At 37.6% G+C, this 13,201-nt stretch overlaps 1 protein-coding gene across 1 annotated transcript in view; it reads right to left on the reverse strand.

Moving 5' to 3' along the window:
• Positions 1–5,706: 5,706 nt before the first annotated feature.
• Positions 5,707–13,201, reverse strand: part of PTPN22 (protein tyrosine phosphatase non-receptor type 22) — a 99,459-nt gene continuing 91,964 nt past the window's right edge. Inside the window, exons 11-13 of the mRNA XM_044675521.1 lie at positions 12,950–13,021; positions 10,740–10,809; positions 5,707–5,894 (exon numbers count right to left, since the gene is read on the reverse strand). Of these exons, the coding sequence (XP_044531456.1) occupies positions 5,768–5,894; positions 10,740–10,809; positions 12,950–13,021 (269 nt within the window). The 3' untranslated portion in view covers positions 5,707–5,767. The remainder of the gene's footprint in view (positions 5,895–10,739; positions 10,810–12,949; positions 13,022–13,201) is intronic.

A 13,201-nucleotide genomic window follows, 5' to 3' on the forward strand; every position in this document is an offset into this window, starting at 1 on the left:
AGTTTCCATTGTAAAGCCTTCGGAATAGCGCGTTGCCTCCTGGAAGTAGTAGTTTTCAGGGCTATGCTCCCCGCCCCCACCCTCCCCCCTCCCGCCCCCAGAACTGCGCAGCGTAGGGAAGACGAAAGGGAAGCGTGCGCCGAGTCACGCGTCGCTCTTGCTCGCGTCTTCCATCCGCTTCGCGTCTAGTTGTGGCGTTCAACGGTTTTAACGGCCACCAGCCGTTCTGCGTCCCCGCTCCCTCTCGGCCGTGTCAGTAAATTTTTACGTTCCTAAGAGAGAGAAGAGTAAAAAGGCTTCGTCCCTTTCCCCGGGGCACCCTTCCCCCGACCCTCCGCCTCTTGCCGGGACGGGACTCGGCGGCTCCACTCGAAACTGAAGTGGGAGTCAGGTAACCCAAGGAATTTGCGGCGGGCAAGCTGGCTGGTGGAGCCATTTAACAAACCTTCCCAACAGTTGACCGAGATGGCATGCACAGCATTTTATTTGGGGCGTTCTGTTATAGTGAGGCGCAGTCTGGAATAGTCGTGAGTTTACCTCAAAAAACAAAACAAAAACTTTTATCTTGGAAAGTTGCCAAAAAAAAAGTCAGGGCAGGAGCAGCCAACCGCCCACCTGCGGGCATGGATGGTGGAGTCTCACAGGAACAGCGATCCCAGCTAAGATGAGATCTGCCCACCTAGAGGTTGTTAACCCACAGAACCATTGGAGTATCAATAAACCGGGAATATTTTGTCTATTAAAAATAAGCTTGTTAGGGCAACTAAGTGGCTCAGTGGATTGAGAGCCAAGTCCAGAGACGGGAGGGAGGTCCTGCAGTGTGACTGGGCAAGTCATTTAACTCTCATTGCCCAGCCCTTGCTGCTCTTCTGCCTTAGAACCAATATAGTGTTGATTCTAAGACTAAAGGCAAGGGTTTAAAAAAAAACTGGGAATGCCAAGAAAGGAAAAAAGATAGTCCCTGCCTTCAATAAGCTTACATTCTAATAAAAAACTGGTAACAAATAACCTATAACAAGTAACAGGCGAGTTATTAAAATTCAAATCTGCCCTCTGGTTTCTGGACCGCCCTGAATACAATGTAAATGGAAAGCTATAAGGGAGGGAAAGAAAAGACTTCTTTGTGGAAAGTGGATTTTGAGTTGAGTCTGGAAGGGAGTGAATAGGTGGAGGTAGGAGCATTTCCAGAATAGAAGATGGTCAGTGCAAAGGCGCAGGCCAGTATTCTGCTTGGAACTAATAGGCTGATGTAACTGGAGATTAACGAAATTTAGGAAAACTGGAAATAAAGGTTGTGAAGGGCTTTAAATGACCAAAAGAGGATTTTATATTTGATCCTGAACTTAAGGAGCTGTAGTTTATTGAAGGGAAGGAGAACTGCTGGTTTGGCGAGAGCTGTTGTGGGAAGATGACTGGTAACTGAGGAGAGTAGGGAGAAGCTTGAGTAAGGGGGAGGGATTCGGAGGCTATCGCCATTAGTCTTAGAGTGAACTGATGAGACCCTCCAGGGTGGAGCCAGAGAAAGTAGAGAGTTGATGGGGAGGAGATATTAGAAGGTAGAAATGACAAGACTCGGCAGTAGATTGGATGACTGAGAATTAGAAGTCAAGGATGAAGAGCCTGGGGGATGATGGTGCCCCTCAAGTTATTAGGAAAATTTGGAAGAGGGGAGAGATTAGGGGTGAAAGATGAGTTCTATTTTGTGTGTGTTAAGTTGGAGGTGTCCAGTGGGCTAACTAGTGGAGGTTGGAAGAGATTAGGGCTGGATGAATAGATCTGAGAATTATGTGCATAGAAATGATCCGTGAACTCTTGGAAACTAAGGAGTTTAAGCAAAATAATGTAGGATGAGAAGGGGAAAAGGACAAGGACTTCCTTGAGGCAGCTAAGTGGCATAATGGTAGCGTGTTGAGTCTAGTCGATGAGCTGGGTTCAAATCCAGCCTGAGGCACTTAACTAGCAGTGTGACCTTGGGCAAACCTCTATTTGTCTCATTTTCCTCAATTGTAAAATGGGGATGATGATAGCACCTACTTCCCAAGGTTGTATCAAATGAGAGAAAGTGATTAACACAGTGCCTGGCACACAACGCACTTAATAAATGCTTGTTTTCATTCCTTCCTTCCTTGGGTGCATGACCTGGAGGAAGATCAGCAGAGGAGACTGAGAAGGAGCTATCAGACAGGTAAGAGAACCCAGAGAAAGTCATGTCATGAAAACCCTAATAGAGGGAACAGAATTTTAATAGGAAAGGGTAATCTAGATCCTTTCAGGGATTTTTTTTAAGTCAAAACGATTTTCATAATACTAAGATTTTAAATTCTAAGAAAGCATCAATTAATATAACCCACATAAACAAAAAACTCTTGGTGGAAGTCATTGCAATAATATTTAAGGTATAAAGGGATCCTAAGACTAAAAAAGGTTGGGAGACTGTTAAAAGGCAGCAGGAAAGGTCAAGAAAGATGAGGACTGAGGAAAGGCCTATTAGATTTGCCAACTGGTAACATAGAATAGAAACATTTCACTTAAGTGACAAGGTCAAAAACAAGATTACAGAAAGTTTAGAATTTATTGAGAAGTAGAAGCAATGAATGTGAAGAAGGACTTTCTCAAGGAATTTAGTTCAGAAGGGGAGGAAAGAGATCAAGATAATAACATGATAAGATCAAGTAAGTGTTTTTTAAGAATAGAGGAGCCTGTGAGCAAGTAGGTGGCTGTTGTTAGAGAGCCAGACCTGGAGATTGAAGATCCTAGGTTCAAATCTGGCCTCAGACACTTCCTAGCTGTGTGACCCTGGGCAAGTCACTTGCCTCCATTGCCTAGCTCTTACCACTCTGATGCCTTGGAACCAATACACAGTATGGATTCTAAGATGGAAGGTAAGGGTTTTAAAAAAAGAGAATAGAAAGAGATACATGTTTATAAGCAGCAAAGAAGGAATGACTAAATAGTGAATGAATATTATAAAGTGGATATTTAAGTGGGGTTAGTCAGTTGGAGAAGTGTGTTAAACTGAATAGAGTAAGGAAGACCTAAATTCAGTTCCTTCCTTTGACTTACTGGTTTTGTAACCTTGGGCAAATCACCTTTATCTATATTTCCCTCAGTTAAGTCAGTAAAATTTATTTAGTGAAAGAAGTGCTTTATACTGAAGAAACCAGAGATCTAGAATTTTAAATGATCTCTACCCATATCTAGCTTCCAGAGTGCAGCTTCCTTATCTCATCTCATGGAAAACTACTCTAAAGTACTTTAAGAAAAATTATTTAAACTTATTGAAAGTGCCAAAAACTCTGCTAGATATTTAAATTCAGTAATCATTTATTTAAAATTTGTATATAAATATTCACATCAGTGCGTTTACAGATCCATTTGAGTATTAAGAATCCAGGGTACTTGTAAATGTTTTGTGACACTCCATGATAATATTGTTGTGATTAGTCCAACAATAGATATATTTCCAATTTACATATGTAAACTTTATAAAACTCTTAACTCACCACAACCTTGTGAGGGAATTATACAAACTTTTGGGTAAGGGAAGGCTTTAGAGGGTTTTAGTGAGTACATGAGATTTCACTGATTTATAGAGCTTTGGGTAAGAACAGTTACTAACACTAATGCAAATTGTTCTGCTGTTGAGTCTTAAAGAATTAAGTGCCTTGCTCTGCATGTGTTAAGAAGGGAATTGAACTAGGTTTTCTTTATTAGTTGGTGACCCTTCCTTCTATTCACTAGGCCAGGCTGCTTTTCATGTTTATAAATTTTATAAATGAGATTCAGAGAGCTTAGAGTTGCTCATGTTCATGTAGCTTATGTCTGGGATTTAAATCCAGATCTCATTCCTAGTAAGTTCATTTGTTAAACAGTGGCTCAGCACATGAATCAAATTTTTGTCAGTAATATAATTTAAATGAATCATTTGAACACACTGTAGAAATGATTGGCAAATCTTTAAATTTTCACTGACAGCAACTTAATCCAAGCCTTAATTAACCCTTTACCTGCATTATTTTAGAACTTCCTGCTAGATTAATCTTATTAAGGAGTAGTTCTGAATCAATAAATTCAACTACAACAAACATTTACTAAAGACTTATTATAGATAATGTACTGTGCTAGGCTGAAGGAGATACAAAACTCCCTGCCCTCAAGGAGATTATGTGGAGTAATAATAATAAAGCATCCTGACAAATAATTTTAATACAGAATGGAATAAAAGAACTGCATAAATAAGGTGCTATGAGCTTTCCAACAAAGAAAAGTTAATTTCCAACTAGAAGTAGTATTGAGGCATGAAGAATGGGGAGAATATCTATAGGCAGAAAGACAAAGGCCCCCACAAGTGGGAAAATATGAGATATTTGTGTAATTGGAGATTAACTTGGGTTAGGCAAGAGCACAAATTATGTGAGACAAGACTTTAAAGATATAGAGACTGTCATGTCATCTTTGCTGTCAGGGAAGACTTCTTAAATTGAGGTAGTAAAGAAGTAGCCCATTTTCACCATTTATTAAGTGCCCACTAGTTAGTTGTAAGACACAGAGGCACAAAGATAAATAATACAGTTCCTACCCTCAGGGAATTGTCTAATTGAGGGAGAGTAAGAGCTACACAGAAAAGCATAATTCAAGGTAGGTAGATTATGATAAAGGCAAAAGAGTAGTATAAGAAATGAGAGAAGAAAGTATGATTGGAGATTGATTGGAGAAGGAATAAAGGAAAGATTTCCTAGAATGTATAGGGTTATTTCACTAACTTCAAAAGAATTAATAGTGTTCTACACAGTCCTGCCAACTACCCAGGGAAGCTTGGTGGTACAGTAGAGGGAGTGCTGAGCCTGGAGTCAGGATGATCTGAGTTCAAATCTGGCCTCAGAAATTTACTACCTGTGTGATCCTGGCAAGTCACTTAGCTCTGTTTGCATCAGTTTTCTCATCCATAAAATGAGCTAGAGAAAAAAATGGCAAACCATTCCAGTATCTTTGTCAAGAAAATCCCAAATGGGGTTAAGAAGAGTCAGACACAACTGGAAAATGACTGAATAACACATTATTAACAAATATTTGTTGAATTAAAGAACAACACTTTCTGATTGCAGATGTCAAAATAATTTAGTTACTAGATAAATAAAAGTCAATTGGCATCACAGTAATTTATTTTATTTTTTCTACATTTACTTTCATAATTTCTGTGATCTAGTATTTCTCAGCCCCCATACCTTATAAGGATTATTTTCTATAGGGCTATAGTCAATTCTGGCAATCCTGAAATTCTAAAGATAGAGTGAAACTAGTCATTGCAACTCTGAGATAGGAATAACATTTGGTGTCATGTATTCTAGCAGTACTTCTTTAGAGAAAGAGAATTATGTCCTACTTGAGGAAAGTCACAAATAATAGCCATGCATTTTCTCACAATATAGACAAAGAAAAACTGATACCAAGACAAGTTGAATGACTTTACTAAGGTCACACAGATAATATAGAAATAATATCTAACATTCAGTTTTTGAATACCTTACCACATAATGTACAAGAATAGCTTCATTTCAGAAGTAAAAAAAAATTCATTCTCAAACCTCTAAATGTAGTTCTTAAACTAGTTGCTTCCAACTAGATGTAAATGACTATCCCAAGATGATATCTAAATTTGTACATTTCTTCTGTTTTAAAGCCATTTGTGTCAGCATATCATTGGTGATAGGGTGATTATGAGCACATTTATTTCATCTGGCAACATTTTGATGTTTTAATTTGGAATTTACAGTTTAAGAGAACATTGTAGCCAATTTGCATTCTTCTGAATGCAAGTTGTAAATCGGATTAAATATTCCATGTCGGAGGTGGATTTCTTGGTCCTTTTGGTTTTGAAAAACGATTTGCAAAACCTGGAAAAAAAGTTCAAAAATTTTAATATATGCATATGACCCTAGCTTATAACTTCTTAGGCTACAATAATAAAAGTATAATATCTAAAGAATAGAAATGATAGGTCCATTTATTCTGCCTTAGTTAAATTGTCTCTGTAAATAATTGCATTCATTTCTGAGCAGTACATTTTAGCAAGGATCCTGGCAAGCTGAAGTGGGTCCAGTAGGGAAGTTAAAAGGATAATAGGCAACTCTATCATTAATCAGCAAGTATTTGAGGACTTCCTTATTGTGCCAGACCCAAAGTGTAGATACAAAGAAAGAAAAAGATAAATTAATAGATTTAGAGCTAAAAGGAATTATGGAGTCATCCAGCCCAAACAAAAGAGGGAGCTAGCAATATTCCTTGTTGCAGCCCGAACCAAATTAAAATGTTATTAGGAAATATTTAACAAATTAAAATACAGTAAAACATAGATAATGCTAATATGTAGTTTTCTAAGCCCATGTACTCTCAAGGATCCTTTCTTAAGTGATCTCCTTTCTATTTGAATTTGTCATCCTTAATCCAGACCAATGCCCCTCATTTTACAGATTAGGAAACTGAGGTCCAGAGAAAGTAAGGGGCTTGACTAAGATTACTTCCTAGCAGCAGTTAGTGTCTTCTTAACTCCCAAGTCAAGCACTCCAAACTGCCTCTCAAGCAGTCCTTGACCTGTGTTGTAACGGAAGAAAATATATATACTTTGGTATATGCAATAGCAGACATTTATATAGCACTAAGCACTTTACAAATATCCTCTCATTTAATCTTAACCACCTTGGAACATAGTTGTATCATTATCTCCATTTTATAGATAAGAAAACCCAAGGCAAGAGAGGGTAAGTGATTCACCTAGGGTCACACAACTTTTAAATGTCTTGAGGCTGAATTTGAATTCAGTTCTTCCTAATTCTAGATAAAGGCAAAAGCAGTTAAAGAAGGTGGGAAGGAAAAGCTTTCTGCAGACAGTGACACAGGGGCTAATTCTTGAAGAAAACTAGAGATTCTATGAGGAGAAAGACAGAGCATTCTAATGGGACAGCCAGTGCAAATGGACAATCACAAGACAAAACATGTCAGGTGATAGTCATTAAAGGAATTGGGCATAGTTAACCTGGGGAAAAAAAGAAGACTGGGGGAACATAGTCAATTTATTAAATTCCTGCAGTGTGCCAGACACTATGCTAAGCACTGGGGATATAAGGCAAAAAACAGTCCCTGCTGCCAAGGAGCTCACAGTCTAATGAGGGAGACAGCATGCAAAGATCCATGGTGAAACAATATCTAGACAGAATAAATGAGATAATCAGCAGAGGGAAGGCATCAGCATTAAGGGGAATCTGGAAAAGCTGCTTGTAAAAGGTGGAATTGTATCTGGGATTTGAAGCCAAGAGGCTGAGTTGAGGTACAAAATTCCAGATTTTGGTGGAAATGCCTAGAATCAGAATACATGGAGCATTTGGTGTGAGAAATAGCTAGGAGGCCAGTCAAAGGAAGGAGGAAAGACTAGATTTTGAAGGGCTTTGAAACACCAAATAGCATTTTAACCTGGAGGTGATAGTTTTTTGGGATTTTTTAAGTTTGTTTTTATTATCGTCCAAAACACACTTCCATATTGATCATTTTGTAAGAGCAAAGTCATACATAACCAAAACCCCAAAAGAAAACCAAAAATACACTGATGTGAAAGATGACTCCAACAGTTCTTTCTCTGGAGGTGAACAGCATTACCTGTCATAAGTCCTTCATGGTTGTCACAGATAATCATTGTCTAATATTGCTTTTATTATGCACAATGTTATTCCAGTTCTGCTTATTTCACTTTGCATCAGTTACTACAGATCTTTCCAGCTTTTTCTGATATCATCTTGCTTATTATTTCTTATAGCACAATAGTTTTCCATTACCAACATGTACCACAGTTTGTTCAGCCATTCCCCAGTTGATGGAGATCCTCTCAATTTACAATTCTTTGCCACTACAAAAAGAGCAGCTATAGATATTTTTTAACAAGGGGGTCTGTGAGGTGATAGTTTATTGAGTAGGAGGTGACATGGTCAGACCTGGGCTTTAGTGAGATCACTTTTGTGATTAAGTGACTAACTTGGAGGATGGATTGAAATGGGGAGAGACTTGTATCTCATAGGTCACCTAGCAGACTAGTGCAGTAGTCCAGTCCTAAAGTGCTGAGGGTGCGCCAAAGTGGTAACAGAGTCATGGAGAAGTAGGCATGTAAAAATATAAATAATAAAGGTAGAATTGAGAGGACTAAGCAGTAGATTTGATGTGGGGAAATAGGGAGAAGTATTAGTAATAGGAAAGATTGTAGAGGGGAGGGAAAGGGGGTGGTGGGTTAAGGAGTTTGGTTTTGAATAAGTCGAGTTTGAGGTGTCCCTTAGGCAAATGGAGATGCAACACTGGTGGTTAGGGGAGAAACTTAGAGTTGAATAAGTAGATTTGAAAATCATTGGCAAGTCAATAAGCCCTGGATTCATAACTAGAAGATCCAGTTTTGAGACCCATCTCTGATACTTATCTGCCATGCATTTATGTAGAAGTCACTACTTCATTGGTGCTATTTCTCAATCTATAACCAGATTTCACTAGATTATCGTAAAGAAAACCATAAGTTTAGGGGCAGTGAGGTGTTTCAGTGGATAGAGAGCTAGGCCTGGAGACAGCAGGTAGTCTTGGGTTCAAATGTGGCCTTAGACTTCCTAGCTGTGTGACCCAGGGCAAATCACTTAACCTCAGTTCCCTAGCCCTCACCCTCATCACTCTTCTCCCTTGGAACCAAAACATAGTATCAATTCTACGGCAAGAGTTTAAAAAAAAAAAAAGAAAAGAAAACCATAAAGGACAAAATAGTTTTGAATTCTTACTATTGTATTTCATGTGGAAGAGGAAATTGAGTTATTCTCTATGGCTCTAAAAAAAACTAGAACCGTTTTGGAAGATTATAGGAAGGAAATTTTTGGCTTCTTATCAGGAAAGATTCCTGCCTCCAGATGGAATAAGCTTCCTAATAAGGTATCTAGTTCCCACTTCCTTAAAGTATATCAGCTACTTTTCATGCATCTGATAGTGGACTGAATTAAATGATCTCTGAAAACTTTTCTAATAGAACTCATGATATATTTAAATTCTATTAGAGCTTTCATTCATTGGATATATTTTGATAAGCATAATAAACTTAAAGACAGAAACTTTAAGTAAAAATTAAAATCCAAATAATTTCATACATTATTAGGAAACCATTTAAGGATTTTAGTATTAATATTTATTAAGAGATTTCTGGTTAATGAAATGCTACAAAACCAGATGTCATATTCTTCAATCACTGCTCTCCTCAAATACTAAGAAATTTCTGCTTCAGATAAAGATCAAACTTGATATTACATAGAAATTTATTTTTTTAATGCCATGTTAAATGTAATTTTCTCTAGGAAGCCTTTACTTTATAAATGGGTTTTGAGATGCTCTTTGGGTTAATTGGAATACTTGGAAAGTTTAGAGGTCTGGTTTAAATCCCTATCTTGGAGAATTATTCACTGTGTAATCATAGATAGATAGATAGGCTTTTTTGGTGGTTTATGGCCTAGACCAGTGATGAGCAAACTATGGCCCACGGGCCAGATTGGGGGCGGGGAGGCCTGAAATGTTCTATCCAGCCTTACAACGTTATTCCTAATCTGACAAATACAATGAGTATGATACAATACAATGAAACTTTGAAAGAGTTGCCTTAGAAACACTGACAAGATAAGCATTTCCTTTCCTTTGGCCCCCTCTTTAAAAAGTTTGCTCATCACTGGCCTAGACCCATGATCTAATCCATGTAGGGAATTCTTGTACTCTTTCTAGTGATTTAGACAGAGACTAGTATATAATTAGCAGTCAGTTTAGTTGCCTTGGAGCACTGAGAAGTTAAACAGATATGTCTGTAATTAGCTAGTTTATGTCACGAATGGTACTTGCATACAGGTACTCCTGATTCCTAGACCACCAGTCTTTCTACTACCTCTCCCTTGCCTCACGTATTTTCCCCATATAAAGAACTAAAGAAATTGAAAAAAAGAGCAAGAGAGGTTTGGGGCTAGAATTGGAAGAGAAGAAAGAAATGGGTATGTGTAAGATCAATAAACATTAAGCACCTAATCTGTACTTAACACAGCATTGGGGGTACAAAGACATCCTTCTAGGAGCTTACAGTCATTGGGGGAGACAAGCAAACAAACAAATAGGAACAAGTCATGTACTGGATAAATAGGAAATAATTAACTGAGAGGAGGCTTCCTGTAGAAGACGGAATTTTAGTCAAGACATGAAATCAGAGCTTGGAGAAGCCAGTAGGCAGAGATGAAGAAGGAAAACATTCAAGGCATGGGGGACATCCAGGGAGATGGAATGTCTTGTCTGAGGAACAGCAAGGAGGCCATTGTCATTGTTTTTAAGAAAATTTGATAGGGCAGTTTGGTGACAGGAAGTCCTCAGTTCAAATCTGGCCTCAGACACTTCCATAGCTATGTAACTACCCTGGACAAGTCACTTAATCCCTATTGCCTAACTAGAACCAATATATGATATTGATTCTAAAACAGAAGGTTGGGAATTTAAAAAAAAAAGGATAAGACAGAAAATAAGGTGAAAGAAGACTGGAAAGATAGGAGTAGGGCTAGATTATGAAGAGCTTTGAACACTAAACAGAATTTTGTATTTGATCCTGGAGGCTATCCAAGGGATTTTATGGTTTATTCAGTGGGGGAAAATGGAAGGTGATGTGGTCGGACCCACATTTTAGGAAAACAAACTGAAATTACCTTTGCTGATGGTGGTAGAAGTGGGTAAAGAGAGTGAGTGTAGGTGTGAAAGAATCTCTGAATGCCTTCCCTATGAACAGGAAACATGGAGAAAAGCGGATTATAATCTCCTTGATAGGGAAGGGAAATAGGGGAACAATGTTAGATCAGACAGTTCTCCACATTGGTCAGCAGGTGGCAACCTTGGTCTAAAGACATCTTGGTTCTAGACCTATAAGCCCAAGAGTTGAAGGAAGGAGGCCCGACCTTCTGAGAGGTTAGAAAACTGGGGATATATAACCCAGCTAGTTTTAAGTTAGAGAGAACTTGCAAATGGAGCCAGCCATATTGTAACTCTTAGCTCATTGGGTTTTTATACTTTGAAGCAGATGTTTTCCTTAAAATTATAAAAGAATTTGAGTGATAGAAGGAACCCTAAAGATCATTTTTATGTATTCTAGCTCCTTTAAATATAGGAAAAGTATTTTAAAGGAGCTTTAAATGTTAGGCTCTATGGATAGAGAGCCAGGTTCTGGGTTCAGATTTGGCCTTGGACACTTCCTAGCTATATGATCCCGGGCAAGTCACTTAGCCTCCATTGCCTACCCTTTACCTCTCTTTTTTGCCTTATTGATTCTAATACAGAAGGTAACGGTTTGGGTTTTTTTTTTAAATGCTGGGCTGAGAATTTTAAACTTTATCCTAGAGGCAGTACATAGGAAATAAATTAAAAATTTTTGAGTCAGATCTGCATTTTAGGAATATTAGTTTGATTGCTCTATAGAGGATATAGAGAGAGTAGGGAACAACTTGGGAAATTACTGTATGAGTGCCAGTGAAAGATATGAAGTGCTAATTTGAATGGAATGAAACATACCCTGCACACCTAGACAGTTTTATAAATTATGATGGCCCCCCAAAAAATCATCAAATGTTGATGACACTTGTATCATAGAACTTCTCTGACTTCACTAGGTTGGACTTTAGTGACACATCTATTATTGGGCCCTTACTCAAACCCTTTCTGACATGGCTAGAGCTTATACTCCCCTAACAGAGCTTTTAAAAACAGAGTTACTCGTACATCACAATGAGGCATCAGAGTAGAATTTTCCTTTGAATCCTTTGAAGGAATTGCCTAACTATTCTTTTGAGTTATTTAAGTTGAGATGCCAAAAGATTCAAAGATAAAAATATAAGGTACAAAATAAAAACATTTTAGTTGTGAGAGATTCTTAATGAAAATAAAGTATCAGGATAGAGAGGAGTCATTCAAGTTTTTATAGGCTTGTATGCTAGTTACTTTTATCCATAAAATGTCTTACGTACTTTTGGAATTATACTAAGCTTTTTGGTTAATAATATCCTTTAGTAGTACTAATCTCCATTAATTGCCATAATCATTACAACTAAATGACAGTCTACCGTGGTACTATAAGTACCAGGAATATAACAAATAGGATGTTTGAAATAATGCTAGATGATCACTACACAATTATAGATCTGTAATGTTTATAATTGAGTGAATAATTCCTTTAGCATTTTTTAAGATACTGAAGTTTTACTTTATCTTCTGCTTTTCCATGACTTGCCCAAGATCAAGTCACAGCAACTCTTTTTATTTTCATTGTACTTGGAAATTATTTTAACTTTATTTTAGCCAGCCTTGAACTGGAGTTCTTTTAATTATAAAATTATAAAACCTATATTCCCCTTTCTTTAGTTGTATCCACTTCATACTAGACAGATAGATATGTACTTTGTGATACATATACATATGTGCATTTTGTATTTTATATATGACAAATGCCAACAAAATAATTTTGTTGCCTAGTGTTAGATTCCAAAATGTGTAGAGCAGTTCATCCTTGAGTAAGTTAAGAGTCAACAGAAAGGGGGCAGCTGGGTAGCTCAGTGGATTGAAAGCCAGGCCTAGAGATGGGAGGTCCTAGGTTCAAATCTGGCCTCAGACACTTCCCAGCTGTGTGACCTTGGGCAAGTCACTTGACCCCCATTTCCTACCTTACCACTCTTCTGCCTTGGAGCCAATATACAGTATTGACTCCCAAGGCAGAAGGTAAGGGTTTAAAAAAAAAAAAGTCAACAGAAGTCTAAAAATCATGGGATAAATATCAATAGGGTGGAATGGATTTACACAAAAATTCTCTGTCACTGAGACAAATTTAAAATACAAAGCCCTTATGGCCAAAGCTTAAAAAAATAACACCTACCAAAGTTCAAAAAGGAGTTTGAGTGGTTTGATTGTACAGATTCTGATGGTTTGACTGGTTGCAATGAGATACCTGGAAATAATAGGAAAGGTTTTAGGAAAAGAAATGGATAAATTGTTCTTTAGACTACAGTATAGATTTCCTGTCTATAGTTCAGTCATTAAAAACAATTCTCTACAGCCTTAGTTACCAATAATCTTTCCTTATGGAACCAAAGTAAAAGGTATATTATTACAGGCCCAAGAAGATATG

Source organism: Gracilinanus agilis, chromosome 4 (genome assembly GCF_016433145.1).
Source record: "Gracilinanus agilis isolate LMUSP501 chromosome 4, AgileGrace, whole genome shotgun sequence".
Taxonomy (NCBI): Eukaryota; Metazoa; Chordata; class Mammalia; order Didelphimorphia; family Didelphidae; genus Gracilinanus; species Gracilinanus agilis.